Genomic DNA, 19,009 nt, shown 5'->3' with positions numbered 1-19,009 from the left:
GCACAAGTAATAATTTCACTTTGCAATAGCATGCTACACCGGAATAATCAGATTTTCTGATGGAAATTTAATGATTAAAAATCTAACTCCTGGACTTTGCCACAGATCTGTTTAGTAGGAAAATATGTTCCATTATTAGTACCACAAGGGGATAGAAATTCTAAATTTCTTTGCTGAATACAGTAACAACTACAGATAAAGAGCAAGATGGGCATTATTTATCATAATAAATACAAAATTAGCTTAATGTTCAATTATAATTTGAAATTAACAACATCAGGTAGGTTCCAGCTCTGCTGTGCTGAGGCTTCATAGCAACTCTAATTTGACAAAAAATTTCCTGTGTCCGTCTCAAATTCTCTCTGCCCATCTGGTCTGAAAACAGAGCCTTGAAACTGGGCAATTTTTGGCCCAGGTATCACAGTACTGGATTGTATTCCCATTCACCCCATCATCAGCGAACTAAATCTTCACAGCAGAATTAACCACATTTCCTTTTGCTACTTTGACATACTGGTCCTAACGTGAGTAAAAAGTGACATAAAATCTTTTTTTTTTTTTTAACCCTCCCTGAAGTTAGGCAGAAATTACTCAGTTCATTTGTACAGGCAACCAAGATGGAAAGGTAGATGCTGCTGTTTAATCACCAGTCTGAGTCTGATCTTAGGAAAAGTGATAAAGGCAAGGCAAGGCATGTTTTCAGCAGAAGCACTGTTAGCCTTGCTCAGTTTGTTTCATTTTATTTGTGTATCCAAGGACCAGATGTCTGGGAGTCTGGTGGCGTCTTCCTGTGTTGCAATAATTGTGCAGAAACTACTAGTAGACACCTGCTTTTACTCCTCGCCATTCCTTTCTTCCCCTCTTCATCCTTCCCACCCTCCTTCGTTGTGCACTAGGGGCCAAACCCTACCTGGAAGACCTTCAATACAAAGTCTACCCATGAGCAGAGGAACTTACTGCACCAGCATAATGAAGAAGTTCAAAGTGAGCTTCGTATTTCCTTTTCTTATCAGGCCTGGGCTTCTGTAAGTTAGGTGACTTGCCAAGATGATTGTCGTAGAGTTTGGCTTTGAACGTCATATCTGTAGCTTTCGGGAACATACATTCCTCTTCAAGGATAGACAGGATCCCCAATGGCTATGGATTTAAGAACATCTTTGTTGGAAAAAGCTTAGGCTGCCTGGTTTTAGTAGCTGTACAGCCTTTACGTTTGACCTGATGGAATTTTAAGCCTGAAAAGTTTATTTTCTTCCTGAGGAGAAAACTTCTGACTATTCTGTTAAAACAGTAACCACATCTTTGACTATTCAGTACGTCACTTCTGCCTTAGCAGGCTTTATGATGACTTCCAGAAAAGGTTTGATTTATCTTTCAAGGCAGTTGGACCAACTAGCATTTTATCATTCATCTCTCAAGAAAAGATGAACTAACTTCCTAGCACTGGACAGATTGTTTGAGGAACTAGGATCATGTGCAGGCATCCTACCCGGGGAGAAGAAAGTGATCAGCTAGAAGAGCACTTACTAATCAGCCTTTCTACTCCAGCTGTTCCAAATGTCCTGCTAATGCAAGACTCAAAATTTCATTTTTCGTCACAGATCAGCAGGGTTAGATGCCATGCCATAAGATATCGCAGAAAGAGAGATACAGCAAAGGACAGCTGTCCCCACCAGGACCACACTACATTCACAAAGAAGGGAAAAGAAAAGGCAGATCCCATGCTGGGGAAGTGGAGAGAAGGAAGCAATAGTTCCAGGCTAGGAAGAGCATGAAGGGCTTTGCACATCAACATGTAGTGTGTGAAACAGGAGCCTCGTGGGGAGAGGTAGAGGGCACGTGACTGAAACACAGCATTTGCCCTGAAACGCTGACAAGTAAGTTTGACATTAAGCATATGTGGAACAAAGTAAATGGAAGATCAGTAGGGACAGGGAAAAACAAAAGTAAAAACCAAGGAAGATTAGACAGCATACAAATTAACAATTATAGCTTGTGGTTACTGTCGGCTCTGCAAGGCAAACTTACAGAGGTAAAGCCAAGTAGCCACAAATGCCACAAAAACTTGTTTTTGTTTGATTCTGTATTTCATGTAGAAAGGCAAGAACCTTCTCCTGCTGTTTATCCTGCTCTGTTCATCGGGACTTGAGGACATTTCCAAGGGAGCATCATGAATCAATTCAGTAAATGCACCTTAGCACTCCTGTACTTACCTTCTCAATTAGATCTATGCAAGCCTGCAGGTCCATGCCAAAATCAATGAATACCCATTCAATGCCTTCCTTCTTATACTCTTCTTGCTCCAGGACAAACATGTGATGATTGAAAAACTGTTGCAGTTTCTCATTAGTGTAATTGATGCAGAGCTGCTCAAAGCTGTTAAACTGCAGAAGGAGATAAAAAAAAATCATTTGCACAACAATTAACTGTGGTAATGGCTTCATGGAACAGCAAGAAGGAAACTGGTTACATCTAAAACCTTCTACACAGTAACTGGTTGAGAAACTACTGAGCAGAACACTGAAGGCAAAGAAGGGGGGAGTTCAGTAGCAGGCTGCTGGCTGCCTCATGTACTGTCCTCTGGAGTGTGAGGATGCCCAGATTTATTCAGGTCTCTCAGGGTGCACGTGCCTTTCCCTCAGCATCACATCACCCCAGTCCTGCAAAGCAGAGCCAACGAGCTCTTTACTCTGCTGCATATGGAGAGCAACATGTAGCAGCAACAGCATTAAGCACTAACCTTCAGGAACAGGCTCTGAGAAACAGAAGCTGTAACGTGCTTTTCTTACACATACAATTATGATAGAGTTAAAGAACAGCCCAGGTTGGAAGGGACCTCAAAAGATCATCTAGTCCAAAATTGTGTGGGAAAGGGAGCCTAGATGAGGTTGTCTAGCACCCTGTCCAATCACATCCTGAAACCCTCCAGTGATGGGGGCTCTACTGAGTCTCTGGGGAGACAGTTTCAGCGAATCATTGTTCTCACTGTAAAAAATTTCCTTCTTGTATCGTGATCAAGAGATATCTCTTATATTGAGATACAAAGAGGAAGAAATATCTCACCCTATAAAAGACGCTTTCTCTCAAAGAGTGGTAACAATACATTCTCCTAAAACATAGACCAAAGCACGTGAGATGTATTTGCTAGAAGTTGCCACCCTCTTCCTCCCCAAAAACTATCAGCATGTCTAGCTGTGCTAAATGCTGAGTGTTTTCCACATCTATTAATGGCAAAACCTCGTAAAATCATACACACTGTTTGCCTTACGGCTTTCTCAGCACTTTACCTTCTCTTCATTTTGAAAAACAAATACCCACCCAAGAGCCATTGCTTGGTACTTTTTATGCCCTTCCACCAAGTCCTCACACATTAATACTTACATCAAAGATTTCAAACCCAGCGATGTCCAGGACTCCAATGAAGAACTGTCTTGGCAGCTTAGTGTCCAAAGTCTTGTTGATACGGACCACCAGCCATTTGAACATTCGATCATACACTGCCTTGGATAAGGCCCCAACAGCATACAAAACCTAAAATACATGTTTCAAAATGCCACTATGTGGAACAGAATTCACTGTGGAACACAGGGATTTCAGTATAGTAGCCTATTTTCATCCCTATTTATGGTTTAAATGATATTCCACAATGGTTCTTATAATCACCACTCATACTTAATGAGAGAAGCTGCGTGTTTTATTATCTATGCTGAGTTTTCTTCAGATTGTTGTTATATATATGCATGTGTACTACCACATATACAAAGTGCTGGTAAAGCACCTCTTGGGAAGGAGCTGGGCAGGAAGTTGCAAATGGTTTAAACCTTGACACTGCCATGGAAGTTAGGTACCAGAAAGCTCACCGGCTGGATGCCAGCCATGATGCCCAGATCTATGACCAGAATAGCAGAGGTCTGTGCTCAAGTTGCTCATTGCCATTTGCTTTGAATTTTTGAGGGGTACTACAGCATAAGCATGCAATCGGAAAGGTCTGGCCAGAGTCTCTTCTTTAGCCCGTGTGCAACTACACCAACAGGATAGACCTCTCTCCAGCAGTTCTCTAGTTATTGAGCTCATACACAGTTTGAAGAATTGTGTCTTCAAACAACAATTTTCTTTGTAACCAAAATGCTGCAGCATCTTCTACAACACTGCAACAGCTGCAGTGCTAACCCAAGGACTTTTGTTTCCTAAATTAAGATACCTTTAAGTGGATATTGCCTTTAGCTGATTGAGGTCACACAGAGCTTAAAATTACATGAATAATGAATGAGTGATGAGTGAATAAATAATCCATGGCTCAACTCTTCTAGGTAACTATTCTTGTCCAGAATTAGATATCAATCCCCATGTGGTATTACTGCACCTGGTTTCCTCGAGTGGCTGCTACTAACACATCAGAAAAACAATCCTATCAAAGGCAGTGCCAGTCACTATTCCTTTCTCAGTATCTATACCAGTTTCCCTGCACTCTCACTGCCTATTCCCCCCAGTTTGGGGATATAAAATGAGAATGGGTACTAGAGGTACATGTTAATATTTCTAGCAGCTGTCTGTCTCTATGAGATGTTACAGATGAACCCTCAAGGCCTGCAGGACAGGTATCCAAATACTCTGAAAGCTTTCCCTTACCTGTTCAACACTTTGACCTTTGGTCACATACTCGTTGCCAACTTTCACTCTAGGGTGCAATAAACCCTTAACCAAATCGGAGGAGTTGATTCCCATTAGGTAGGCAGCTTTGTCAGCACCTGATTAAGAGAAACAAGGTTTCAACTGGTTTTGAACTGCTACATGGAAACATGCCTAGCCAAGAAAAAAAATCTAAGTACATCCACTTCCAAAGAGAAACTGGAGAAAGACCTTCCTCTTTTAGTGATTTGTGTTAGGTGTGCCTGTACTTTCCGTTGTGGTAAAGAAGATCATCCAGCTACCTCAGACCCCAATTGCTGCAAGAATCACACTCAAGAAACTCTTCGGGTATAGGGAAGAGAACACATCTCCACAGTGGTTATAGACAGTTTCAGATGCAAGAGGAAGTGAAGAACCAAGACCTGAAGACATGAAACAGAAGGCTAAGGCAACAACTTTTTACAGCCACTTTGTTTCAAATGGTTACAAAAATGAAATTTGATTAGGTTACTCTAACTGTGTCTATTCACCTTCTACTAAGTAAGGTTACCCACCACTGAAAAGGACACTGCTGCAAACAAAGCACAGCCCTCTTGGCTGAGCAGGAGCTACATTGTGCAAGACCAAAGCAAACAGGCTGCTTCTTCCTCAACACAGTACATGATACATGCCAGACTTCTGAAGGTAAGAGGTAATTTTAGGGGTTATTCTTACTTTCAGTGCCGTCAGCCTCTGCCTGCTCTTCTCTCGGTCTTTGTTTGAATTTCATGTTCCCAAAGTGCATGATGGCACCTGTGAGCTTGTAGGCACCAGACTTCTCATCAGGCACGAATCCCAAGATGTCCATGGCTTGCTGTGAAAAGCAAACACAGATATTTTGTTACATCCCTATTCAAATGCAATGGCATTTTGTAGCCCTGCAATGTACCTTTGCATGGCAAATATTACTAACCTGCTGAGGGGTGTTATCTCACAAAGCAGCCACTGGAACACCCTGGAGACGCAGCAGTGGCTGGGGAGCAGGAGGAGAGCTCCCTTTATCTAACATTGTGCCCATAGGCATTACATGGAGCAAGGCCAGATTCAGAAGAGTAATAATCTATCATGCCTCATGCTTCATAGTATGAATGCAGGTAAGACCCATTTCTGCTTTCATTTTGGTCTAGCAGTTTCAGTGACAGAATTTGGGCTCCGGCCAGCACTTTTCCTCCCCACATGCACCCAATCTATCGTGGACAAAGTAAAATCAATGGAGACTTACATCCGTTGCCATCAATTCTTCTCCATCATCCAAGTTGTCCACTGTAACTACTCCTTGTGAGCAAAAGTGGTAGTCATATGGGTTGGTAGATACCAGTAGCATATCTGTGAAAGAACTGCAAAGGTCAAAATCGCCATCCATTCAGGATATCCCCAAAAAACAGAGGTTGAAAGATTAGCTCTGACAGACATTTGTCTCTGCACCACTGTGTATAAAGTGGTTTTCTGGGTTTTTTTTTTTACAACTGCAGGGCAGCACCCAGCTCTCTCATTCTACTGTTCCAGTCTGAAGACCAAGATTTAGAGAAACCATGAATAAAAAAAAATATAGAAATACTGCATACACATCTATTAAGCATGTTTTGCAATGTATTGAGTTCATCATTTCCTGTATAGCCCTACTTTCTGCCTCCTGTAGGGGTAAAAATCCCAGACAAGTACAGAGGAGAAAAATATTTTAGTATGATCTAGTACAGGGACAATGGGCATGGTTCCCTTCTTTTATAACAGATTCGCAAAATAGCAGCTTGCAGGACTCTTTACAGAAGACACTTGGCTCTTGATGAGCAGAAGTCTGAATATGGCGCTCTCTGACTCTCCTCTTTGGTTTTCCTTCACTTCAAACCCTCAAAATGTGGAGTTGTTTTCTAGAAAGCTGGCTGGCTCCAAAACTGCATGGAGAGTACTGCTTCCCTAAATCAACAGAAAGTTTCACCCACATTCAGCAGACCAAGGTTTCATCTAGATTTCAATCTTTCATATACATACCTACCTACGTGTGTAAATGTGTAAATATATATATGTCTATCAATATCTATGCATATAAAATCGTATTCTCTGTAAGTCTGTGTTGCTTTGCTGTGTAGTTATTTTGTTATGCATTCATTTATCTACATTTATATTTTTCTATATTTATACTTCTCTATATTTAGATATGTATGTGTTTATATACAAATGCATACATTTCTTGTCTACAAAACAGAAGTCCCCATTGGTTTCAGCCTCTTCAAGAGCGTGCAGACATGCTCCTCCTGGCCAGAAAGGTGTGTGCTGTTGTAGAGTATACAGACAGACAGTTTATGAGAAAGAGCATATTTTCCCAGCACAGAGATTCGCACAGGAATCTCAGTGCAATGCTTCCTTGAAATCTTTCCCGTAATCATCATTAATTAGGCCATGTCAAAGCTAAGAGGGTTAGGGACTTGGCCACACACTGTCAGGATAATAAGACTCCAAAATAGATTATGATTGCTATGGCTTAGTAGCAGTTCAATGCAGCAATAAAGTGACTCTTCAATGTATTTTATGAAATGTGTTTCTTCAGAGTGCAAGTTAAAGTCAGCAAACCACATCAATTAAATGACTGGTGAAGGTTTTACTCAAAGCATTAGGAGATGGGAGCAGAGAGACCTCATCTGCTCTCTACTCTGCTCCAGCAGGACCACGGGACCGCACTCAGTCAGGGAAAATGTGGAAGGGGTGACTGCCACGCAAGCAGCAGCAGGCAGCTTTGCTTATTCTTCCTCGCTACAGAACACTCTAGGATGGCAGTTTTGGCACTTGGGGCAGAAAGAAGGAGCTAGCTTTTCGTCATGGACCTATAAGCAAATCTCCTCATATATTAAAATCTGGATAATGAAATTTTTACCACCACAAAGGCTTTTGGAGGCGTAGCATTTTCCAGATGTTTCTAGACCTGGGATTACACAAATTCAGAGTGACGGCTTTTGCCTATATAGTGCTACATTTTAAAAGTCCCGCCTGAGTCTCGTTCCCTTAGTCTAATCTGTAATATCACCTCACTTGCATCAGTGTATCACAGAAAAAACAGTCGCTGTTGCTGCCATTGGAACAGCATCTTTAAAAGAGTGTCTTTGACAGCAGCAGCTCAGTTTCATCAAGTTGCAGCGTAAGGGCCTTTCTGCACATGGGTTTGCCCCCTGCCCCCTCCTCAGCCACTGTCTATTCAGCTGAAGGTTGGGTCTTAAAAGCTGTGGATCCACATAATGCTTACCCAGTAGCTCTGGTTTCTTTCCTGACAGGATTTGGTAGAAGATGTGATAGTCTCTTTCACCCGGTTGCTGGAAAATCACTCGGGATTTCTCCAATAAATCTAGTCGCACAAAGGAAAATTCAGTGAGAAATTTTCTCCGAGCTTTCAGATGAGCAATTGTATTTTTGAAAAGGAGAGAGTTTGCTGCTTACATATCTCAATATCAGCTGATGACAGCTTGCCTGTAGTTCCAAAGTGGATTCGGATAAATTTACCCTAATTCAGACAGAAGAATGTTCTAATTAGTGCACATAGTAGACACAGGGGGAAACAAAGGATGCTGTCTGAAGGCAATCATTGGCCCAGAGAATCAGTTCCTGCTAACTCCTTGGCTTTGCACAGGCAGATTTTCAATAAGAAATATCAAACAATGACATTACTCTTTTTCAATCCTAAATCTGTACATACAGCAATGTAATCAGCTTGTGGGGAAAGGATAACAGTGTATTTATCTGCCAAGCTAAGATAGGGGAATGCACGTAGCTTCCAGTTTCATGACGCAGGTTTGCTGTAATGCAGGACTCGGAGCAATAAGCCTGGGCATAAGACACATTGGCTCCTTTTTTGACTCGTCCTCATCTGCAGTCCTGACTTTTATGCAACTACTTACGTCGGAAGGGTGCTGTGATTTTACACTGCTTTGCCCATTATATTTGCATATTCAACCCCCAAAATTCACAAAAATTGAGACATTTTCATTTAATTTATCATATTCAAACACAGCAGCTTTTAAAAATAATTAATATTTGTTCCAGCTGACCAACTCCTGAAACAATTGTGTGGCTTTCCGCAGATGCTTACAGCCTCTGACCCTCTCCACCCTTTCCATATTCATTTATAACTGGGTTTGTTGGGGAAGCATGGGCTACAAACTCAGGCTGTCATCCTCATGCCATTCCTTTTGGACCTATGAGCCAAAGTCAACCAGATGAAGCAGAGCTCCCGAGGGGACTGCTCTCCTGCAAGCCTGATGGAAACGAGGAGATGCCCAATGTCATGTCAGCGCTGACGGACAAACAGGGGCAGCTTACTCAGCCAAAAAAGGTAGATGGTATGGATCAAAGGTATGCGTGCGTGGGTCTGCAGAGGGGGGAGATGTGGGAGGGGCCAGGGACTGTGTGGTGCATTTCTGACACTTAGTGACAAAGTAGAGCTATTATAGGGAGAGGGAATGAAGCTGGTGGAAAACAGTAGGGAAATACGGCTATGCAGCAGAGGCAGTCCTGGGGAAGATCTGCCATTGCTGTTCAAAGGGCTTCATAAAGCTAGGCTTTGCTTGTCTCCTGATTGTGTACAGTTTAAACAATTATTCAGAGTGGATATTTGTTTCTTTTTATCTTTAATCCTTCCAGTATTTTTTTCTTGTTAGATCCTACTTTGTTATTCTTGCACTGTGTGGAAATTTTAGTGGACAAGATGAGAAGCAACTTATGAAGGGATTATTAGAGAAATGTTACTAATTGGGCATTGCTGAAGAGGACATCATTAAGGTGTGTTACAGACTTACAAAACGCGAGGAGTTGTCATTTCTCAGGGTTTTGGCATTTCCGAAAGCTTCTAGGGCTGGGTTTGCTTGAATGATTTGATCTTCCAAGGTTCCCTAGAAATCAAGATTGAAATACTGTTGAGAAACCTACAGGCCACAAACTCAGCTGTCAAATGTAACTCAGCCATGCATTTACTTATAGAGAGAGGCCTCCACAGCAAAGTGATTTAGCTCCAACCTAGGGGTGGCACAGTGTGAATGGCGTAACAGCGAGACCATCCGTCAATTATGAGTGCTTAAAAGGCCTCAAATATTCTGCTGCTCTCTACTGTTTTGCTTTGTAGATTTGATATTTCATGCCATCTGCATGTGAAAGCAATCACCATATCTTCCCAAGTACTGTGAAGCATGTGAGGACACCCAAGCGGATGTGTGTGGGAGAGGGGCTATTGAAGGCAGTGACAAGCACTAAAATGCATTAGATTTGAAAGCTCTCAGAGCTTGTAATATTTTGGAGTTCTGGAGATGAGCAAAGCATTAACTGTCACTCGCACAAACTCCAGTTTGCTGAAGCAAACTGCTGCAAGTGCTTGGGCTCCAGGGACACTTCACTGGGGGAACCACGCAAAGCGAAATGCTGAGATTCGTGACATGGACTGACAGACCCCAGTACCATTTTCATGTGGAAAAGAGAAAATTGCAAAGCTGATGACTTACCCCAGTTTTGGTAGCTGGTTGCTGTCAAAAGAGAAACAGAGTAGAGAAAAAAAAAAGAAAAAAAAGAGAGAATGTGAGTACTAGCATGAAGGACATCACAAAAGATAAAGATTAGCAAGGTTAGATGTCTAATGGGCACCAACATACCAGCAGCACTTTTTGAAGTCTTCCTTCAAAAAGGTCATGCGACTGTTACTTTGTGTCCATCATACATCACAAAATAGCCAAATGCTCTTCCTACCCAGGTTGTTGTTTTAACCCCTACTCCAAACATCTACCTGGTTTTCCTCTGGAGATGTTCCACAATGAACCAAAAGGCTAATTAACTGGACAAAGAGGCTGATGCCATGTGGTAAGAATACAAGGATGTAAATGCAAACAGATGAGTTTCAAATAGTTAGAGTGGGCTGCACTTAAACTGTTGGATTATTTGGGAAAAAAAGGGGTGATAATAATGAGGACGAAATGTGACCTGAGCTGATAAACATGGAATATCTTCCAGCTGCAATATCTGTTATTTGCACAATTTTTCCATGAGCACACCAGGTTCCAGGCACCATTATGAGCACCAACCTCATTGCACGCAGAAAGCTGGCTCTGGACCACTCAATCATTTGTTAAGAGAGCTTTGCAGTCCTCAGATTAATGTATATTAGCTTTTGGTGATGCGAGTTACGTGTGCAGAACCCAGTCCTGGCTGGAATTTTTGCCTTATAACTACAATTCATAGGAATCAGCTAATTCACCACGGAAGAGTGTTGAGCCTTCAAGCACAATGAAGCTCATAACAAATAAGCTCATAGCAATTTCAGATAAAAAGCAGCATGAATACAGTATTCGCTGTAACATTGGAGAGCACTTATAAGCAGAACAGCACTTATCCAAAGAGGAATACAGAACAGCTGAGTAAAAAAATTCTTTTGTCAAAACATTCCTTTTTTGTGGACAAAAAACCTTTCAACAAAACAGACATTTTGATGAGAAATGATAATCCTACTCCCTTTGAAGACTATTTTTCTATGTGAAAAAAATAAAATGTCTGAACATTTGCAGTTTCCCCATCTTTTGACCACCTTTAACACTATCAGAAACATCTGTAACACCCATGAAAACTAAAACTCCTAGAAAAAAGCAGCAGCAAGAAGCAGCTGTTCAGAACCAGGAGTGGTTTTGCTGCTCCATCTGGAGCATGGCAAGTTCAGATGAGGGATGCCTTTCTACCTTCAGAACAGCATGCTCTCAGTAATCCCGTGTAGAAGTGTCTTTACCCAACAGTTTCTTTTCTTAACCGTGCCTGTGGAGGCCCAGCACATGGTCTGGTGTTTGGGATGTAGACTTGTGAGGTTGGCTGTACACAAGAAAAAAACCTTAGGAGTCTGAAATAAAACAGCCACCAGCAGACTTACGCTCTTTTTACCAGGTTCACCCAGGGCTGCCACTGTGGCAAAGTACTGGATGACACGTTTCGTGTTGACAGTCTTGCCAGCACCGGATTCTCCGCTAAAGGAAGGAGGAAGAGAACACAGGCATTGCTCAGATAGCTGTAACTCATCCTTTCACCCTCCTGCCCTGCCAGCTCCTCCCCACACACAGGCTGTTCTCAGAATCACTGATTTCTGCAGCCAGTTGTTAGGCCATTTCCACGGAAATCGCATTAAATTGACTGAACGAAGAGGTGAATTCCTATAATAGCAGCAACTAATTCTTCATGTGACTGAGCTCAGAAATCTAGTACAAACCCACGCTACACTGAGCTTCCTTTAAGGGCAAGAAGTTTTGTTACAAACATCCAGATTGCGGATCTAAGGTATACCTATATACAGCTAATGAGTTAGAAAACACGGAGAAAAGCTGCAGTAATTTGCCACCATTATCCAGAAGCACATGTGAACTGTGTAGAGAGACACCCAACTCTCCATTTTTCATGATTGCCAGTAAATGACATGCCACTTCTTTTCTGCCTTGGCCATCTCCCTCCCTTTAGATGTGACTGCACAACATTCTTAAGTATAATTTGCAGCAAAAGAAACCACATTGAAAAGAAGGAGTCTTGCATATCCGAAGAGGGCAGCCACAGCAATCCTAACCCTGGAAGAAGCTTCTTTAACAGCCTGCTGAGCGGTTTTCATGCCTGCTTGGAATGAATACCAGATGGGGATCAGAAATGGGCCAGCCTCCATCAAACCCTTCGCTACTGCTTTCCCATGGGGCTCAAGGCAGCCATCAGATGGCCAAATTGCCAGTTACTTGGCTTGGATCAAGTTCCAAGCAATTTAGCTGAGCTTTCATGGGTCAACTTCTATTTCAGTAGGATTTTTTTCTTCTAAGTTTTTCACAGCAACAGAGCCTCAAATGAGTCAAAAAAGAGGCACTTACGTAATCAGCATAGACTGATTCTCCCGATCTGTGGAGGGGAAGGAAAAAAAGAAGATACAAACTTAGTAGGCTGTACAAATTGCTGATTATAATTGCAAATGAGTACTAACTATTCCAGAATGAGTCCTGCAAGGACAGGAGGGAATCACATGAAGCAGAAACAGGAAGATAAAAGCTAGTATCATCTAGTTCAGCCTCCAGCAGTACAAGTTCTAGCCCTGCTCTGAATCCTCCTCTTATGTCTTATTCAAGTTTGTATGAGAGGCCTGTCAGTCGTGCACATTCCCCCCTGTGTCTGGGAAACTGTAATAAATAAAGTAATTTCCTGTCATCAAAATGTTTGTTTCCTTACTCCTGAGTACATCTTTGCTCACATCTGACCCTTCTGCTCCTACAATATGAGACCAGCCCAGGTAACTTTGCTGTTTGTTCACACGCCATTGCTTACTATGTATACGTATACTTCTTCAGTTGGCCATGCTGCTGGAATAAAGTTTTATAGCGTCCCTGCTGTTAATGGGCTGACCAGAAATAAGTATTTATTAGAACACTTTGCAAACTTAATATATTATTAACCAAGTTTAGCAAATGCTAAATCATAGCAGCTTCCCAAGATGTTGAATCTAAATTACTCTTTTTTTTTTTTAATTCCAGTCATCATCGCAGGCTGTATATTGGGCAGCCTGGCCATATTTCACCCTTATCTGATAAAAGAGTATCTCTCCGCAGCCACACACACATCCCCTCTGCCCAGTGCCTTCTGTCCCCTTGCAGCTGTGGCGCTTTCCATTTTATTAAAACCAAGTGACAGCAGGATGTTCTCCCATCAAGTCTCTTTGGGATTTACCCTGCCGCCTAGCAGGACCTGGTGTGAACACATCACTGCTGCCCTCTGCTGATAAATTCTTTTTTTCCAGTAACTTGAGGGTCAGGGCAAGAAAATTTCATGGGAAAATCTGGAGTTCATTGCTGCAGGGTTGGCGCCCAACCCCATGGCATGACCCACGTCAGGTTCGTGTAAGCAACGTACGCAGAGCACCCGAGGTGGCTGGCGTTCACTAACCTATGAATGCATACATCTCATAAGCGTTAGAATATTGAGCATAAACTGACCACAAGTTTATTTCTGAGGCTGGGAAAATACTTATAGACCTTTGGGGCATGGCCTCCTTTCTGTTACAAACTGATGGATTCACCCAGTTCAGACAGCTAAATTTGGCACCTTACAGATAATCCACACGGAGAGCTTGCTGTTACCAGAAGTATCACAGGGACAGTCAGGGGAGTTAAAAAATAAATAAAGTTGATGCAAACAGCCAGGCCCCTGTTCCTTGCAGAATATTTGCACATTTGTTGCACACTGTAAAAACTCTCGCAAACTTCCATCCAATACCGATCACATTGGCTAAATAAAGCAAAACCAAATTCGAAAGCAAACAGTGCCACTTACTACGCAGCATGTCATGGTACGCGTTATCAGCAATGGAGAAGATGTGGGGAGGAGCCTCCGAGCGCCTCTTGCCTTTGTATGCAGCAACAACCTCCGACTTGTAGACAGGCAACCACTTGTAGGGATTTATAGTCACGCAGAATAAACCGGAATAGGTCTGGAGAGGAACACAAAACAGAGTGAAATAAAACACTCAAGGAATAAGAAAAAAAGACTTAGCCAAGCAGGACCTGGTGTTGCCAGCTTCTGATTTGAGTTCCAGCTTGAATTTTAGCTTTTGATCTGAATTTCTAAAGCTGCTAGTCTGCTAAGTGACTTCCTATTGGCAACTGATATCAAAACTACAGGTATTAAACAGTTTTGCAAATGGGGAAAAGTATTTTCAAGATGACAACCAGTAACACAAACAGCCTATTCAGCAAAACAAAGGAGAAGCAAACAGAGCTACGCGTGAAATTTTGTCTTGCTAGCCCACGAGGGTTGTTTCCTCTTGAAAACAGTCATTACAAAGGAAAGAAAAGTTACAGCTTTCCTGTTCAAACGCCATTCTTAGGAGGAGAAACAATCTTCCATTATTAATTTGATATGAGCACCTTGGGGCGATTTCTGGTGGGTGTTCAAAGAGAAAAGAACTTCATAGTGTTATTCCCCAAAGCTATGGAGCTTTTTTCAGCTTCTGGAGAAACACAGTTGGTAAAAATCTATCTTTATAGTCACTCTTTGGGCTATCTACATCAGTTAGCTGGGGCCTGATCGTTCTGAGGGAGAGTGAGTTTTTAGTTGTATCCCCAGGGAATCGCTGTTAGCTTGTAACTTTTCAGGCACTTAGTCCAGGTTGAAGCAAAAATCTTCAAAGAAACCCAGTGACTATATGGGCACAAGTACTATGTGCACATACATGCTCAATTACATTCTAAAAGCTTCAGGTGAAATCCAGGTGTCTTCCCCTACAAACAGCATTAGGACCTGCTTCAGAATGGCCTTGGCATGAGTCCTTAGTCCTATTTTCTACATGCAAAAGAAAAACCCCAACCAGTAAATGGATTAAGGCAAGATGACAAATTTAATTTTCTACCTAGACTGATCTGCAAGCGAAGATATGCTTTAGGCCATACATGTCCATACAGGGGTTATTAGAGAAATGCAGAAAATGTTTAACAATCAGAATTTAAATTGGAAAAAGTTCATTGCTCCTCTGATGAACACCAAAAAACAGAACAGGGATTGGCTAGAAAATCTGTAGATATCCCTGGTTGATTTCAGACACAATTGAATTCAGCAAACCAAGAGAAAAAGTGTGGCCTCGTAAAATTAGATGCTACTGAAGCTTGTTCTGGTGCTGACAGACATCATGTTAATGGTGTCATGGGGAAGATACAGAGCAAGGAAGCAGGCCAGAGTGAAACAAGACAGATGTGAGTGCTGAAAATGAAAGGAATAAAATTACTGAACTAAAGATAGAACGGCTCATACTTAAAAGAAGTTATATGTGTGCTCTAAGCTTGAGGCATTGCTTCTTAACTAGGAAATCTCCGTGGTGGGTATTGACATGGATTAATATTAGGGGAGGAAAAAAAATCTAGGTCTCTGTTGACTGCTGACAATATGTCCCCTGACACCCCAGCTAGACACCATCTTATTAATTCAGTTTTGTCTGTCTGTATTCAGATACAAGCCAACGCCAAGCAACTTCTTTCCTGAAAAGATGAGCAAGACCCTCAGTTTTGTGACTTATCAAAGTTGTAAACTGCATACGAAGAACACAACTTGTTCAAACACGAAATCTGCACCTGAAATGCAGATTTCTGAATACACCCTTGTAATGACGCTTACATAGATCATCCAGTTGCTGTAGCGTTTTCTCAGATTGTACAACACAGATGCCTCGTTCAGATGGGTCAGCATAGCCATGTCCTCGATCATGTCAAATTTGGGAGGGTTCATTGACTGCACGTCATCTTCTTTTATAGTCATGGTCTGCAAAAACAACCAAGTACAGCACCACTGGAAAACACTGGGATTTTATGTTGCTTCACACGTCTTATAGGAGAACAGATTTCCCCCTCCACCCCACAGCGGGAAGTCCTTCAGCTCAAACCCTGCCTATGTCCGTAATACCATTTGTTTTCACAGCTGTCAGAAGACTGGTGGAAGGCCGAGATGATAAAAGCAAGGAGCGCGGCGCTATGACTGCAAAAGGAGCCATGGAATTTAGCTGCAGCCTGGGCTTTCACCTCTGGGGGCCGAACCAGAACTGGCTGGTTGCATAGCTCTGCTCACAGGCTGTACGATGGCTGACGCTCGCTTACCCACCACCGCCTCGCTGCTTTTCCCTCGGTGGTTTTTCACGTGTCATTGTGATATGGCATCAGCTACTGGGGCTTCCCGTTCACAGCCCATTTCATGCAAGCAGTAAATGAGCTTAAACCGGAACAGGGACTTTCTGGAGCTTGCTGCTCCGGCCTTGTTAGTCACAGATCAGACAAAACCAGTTTTGTACCCTTCCATCTGTTGTTTCCACAGTCACTTTACCACCGCTAGTTTCTGTAATTTCAGCTTCAACGTAAGCTTTCTTTTCATCAGGAACCCAACATTTCTTCTTCCCTGTGAAATGAAGGAGAATCATAGAATCATAGAAACATCACGGTTGGAAAAAACCTCTAAGATCATCAAGTCTAAATGTCAACTCAACACCACCATGCCTTCTAAATCATGTCCTGAAGTGCCACACCTACACGTTTTTTGAACACCTCCAGGGATGGTGACTCCACCACTACCCTGGGAAGCCTGTTCCAATGCCTGACCACTCTTTCAGTAAAGAAATTTTTCTTAATACCCAATGTAAACCTCCCCCAACGCAGCTAGAGTCCGTTTCCTCTCATCCTATCACTAGTTACTTGGGAGGACCAAACGTTCACAGCCTTGCATCAAACACTAGCACCATGCCTAGCTAAGCGAGATTGCTGGGTTACTTTCTCCCCATGAGTGACACAAAACCTCTGCGACGGCAGCAGATTGGCATTGCTGGGGAGCTGCCTGCCAAAGCAGAAGGCGTAGGGCTCCCAAATGTTGCCTCCCCTTTGAAACTGCCACTTAGCTTCCTCTAGATCCTTCCGGCACAAGGTGTCAAAATATTTCACAAATGCTGTCTAAGCCTCAGCCTCCATGGGAAATCCATAATCAGTATCACCAGTGTGCAGATGGAGGAACTGAGATCCAAGCCCAAACTGGGGCATTTGCTAAAAAGTCACACAAAAAATTGCGATCTGAGCGAGGAATTCAGCCCACATTATTTGTCTGCCAGCTATCAGATTTAACCTTATTCCTGCACATTCTTCTGAGATTTGTCTTGAAAAACAGCACTCTTGATAACTCTCACTGAGTTATTTATGTCGCTTTTTAGAAGTTTGGAGTAGCTGTGCTAGACTTTAGGTCTTTAGTTACAGCAACTATTCTGGATAGCGTATTGCTGTGGTTATTGGTGTATTTATACTCATTACTACACCTCAGGGCTCATATGAAACCATTTCATGAAAACTAAATTGTGGGAAACTAATAGCTAACATCAGGCTGTCATACAGCCTGCAAATCAAACAGGAACATCGATATGTAGTGTTTTTCTTTCGAACAGACAAAGAAGTGATCCCCCCTTTAACAGAGCAGTACTTGCTTCTAAATCTAGTTACTTACTTACTTACTTACCATACATTGATAGATTATTTCTAATTAGTACTACCTGGGGAGGTTTAATAGCTTTGCAGAATAAAGAAACCAGAGCCTGGTTGAAGCAGCTACCTCCAACAGCAGCAGCACAGCAGTGACAGCGGAGGCCTGGCATCCTGCTTTGGTCTGCATTCCCACGACTGCACTGGGATGTGACCCTCAGCCCGCCCACCCGGCCACTGGCAGCACAAAGAGTACCGCAGCTCACCATCGAAGGCGACGGTCTGTAACATCATCAGCTCCTTCTCGCTCTTTCGGAGGAAGGGAGCAGCCTCCCCGAATTCCGTCATGTCCATCATCTTGGCAAGGCTTCAAGGCGGCACAGCTCAAAGAGGAAGAAGAAAGGGACCTGGTCTACCAAAGAAAGGTGGGGGGGGAATAATCTATTTCTTGGACAATCGGAGGCAATACAAAACACTCAGCACAATGCGGCAGGCGGCTGATCAAAGTGATAATTAATTTGAAATGCAAACACAGATTTGGGACTACACTGTACCCTTAGTTAAAGCCTTCCCTGGCTTAGCTCGCCAGATCCTGTGTGGTTCAAAACCTTGACATGGGTTATGGCTATCTCCACAGGAGAATTTAATCTCTTCTTTGTGGTACGAATGGTGCTTAAGAGCAGGAGATAAAATGGACCACTTGAAGCTGTGATTTTAAAAAGCACTTAGCGGAGGCCTCTTCTGGACCCTTTCACATTCGCCTGGAGCAGGCGTCTGCTCTTGGGCACACCTCCCTGGAGCTGTGCCACTCGGCCACCTCCAGCATCGTCTCCGGCAGACGTTTTCTGGAAATCGCAGAGCAAGACTTCACCGCTGCAAGCTGAAAGCTGCTGCAAGGGTGTGCATTATACCCTTGGTGAGGCTCCAGGGACATATGCCCATGCCTGTGCTTGAGAAAGCCAGTGCTGGAGCTTGAAACAGCTCTGTTACCTGCAGCACACTCCTCTGATCGCGCAAATTATCATGTGAGAAAAACCAGGACTAACACAGCCTGGGGAGATCCTGTGGTGGTGCAGCTTCCCAAGCTGCTGGTACCTCCAGGTTCACCAGCTTGGGTATCCCCCTGCAGCAAGGCACGGCAGAGGGCAAGTGTATCTGCAGTATTGGTGCAAGAGGTTCGTGCATTTTTAGATTGATTTGAGCTGATTAGTCCAACTTAATACTTACACTTGTTTTCTCAAATGACAAGGCCACAGTGTTTAGGAGCCTTGCATCATGAAAGAAAGCACAGGGGATATGAGTGTAAGTGAGACCAATTTGCTGGGTTTGTACTGCCGAGCAGTTAATGTGATTTTTATGTGCTCTCTGAAGTGATC

The 19,009-nt window shown here is 42.9% G+C and overlaps 1 protein-coding gene across 1 annotated transcript in view; it reads right to left on the bottom strand.

Moving 5' to 3' along the window:
- MYH15 (myosin heavy chain 15) overlaps positions 1-18,005 on the bottom strand; it is a 45,770-nt gene extending 27,765 nt beyond the window's left edge. The window contains exons 1-16 of the mRNA XM_009939428.2: positions 17,900-18,005; positions 16,469-16,572; positions 15,802-15,945; positions 13,969-14,125; positions 12,519-12,546; positions 11,549-11,642; positions 10,143-10,163; positions 9,447-9,539; positions 8,092-8,155; positions 7,901-7,999; positions 5,888-5,991; positions 5,341-5,479; positions 4,627-4,745; positions 3,379-3,528; positions 2,211-2,381; positions 958-1,137 (exon numbers count right to left, since the gene is read on the bottom strand). Coding sequence (XP_009937730.2) covers positions 958-1,137; positions 2,211-2,381; positions 3,379-3,528; positions 4,627-4,745; positions 5,341-5,479; positions 5,888-5,991; positions 7,901-7,999; positions 8,092-8,155; positions 9,447-9,539; positions 10,143-10,163; positions 11,549-11,642; positions 12,519-12,546; positions 13,969-14,125; positions 15,802-15,945; positions 16,469-16,572; positions 17,900-17,990 — 1,758 coding nt within the window. The 5' untranslated portion in view covers positions 17,991-18,005. The remainder of the gene's footprint in view (positions 1-957; positions 1,138-2,210; positions 2,382-3,378; positions 3,529-4,626; positions 4,746-5,340; positions 5,480-5,887; positions 5,992-7,900; positions 8,000-8,091; positions 8,156-9,446; positions 9,540-10,142; positions 10,164-11,548; positions 11,643-12,518; positions 12,547-13,968; positions 14,126-15,801; positions 15,946-16,468; positions 16,573-17,899) is intronic.
- Positions 18,006-19,009: the final 1,004 nt, after the last annotated feature.

This window comes from Opisthocomus hoazin, chromosome 1, assembly GCF_030867145.1.
Source record: "Opisthocomus hoazin isolate bOpiHoa1 chromosome 1, bOpiHoa1.hap1, whole genome shotgun sequence".
Lineage (NCBI taxonomy): Eukaryota > Metazoa > Chordata > Aves > Opisthocomiformes > Opisthocomidae > Opisthocomus > Opisthocomus hoazin.
This window is presented reverse-complemented; position numbering and strand designations above follow the sequence as displayed.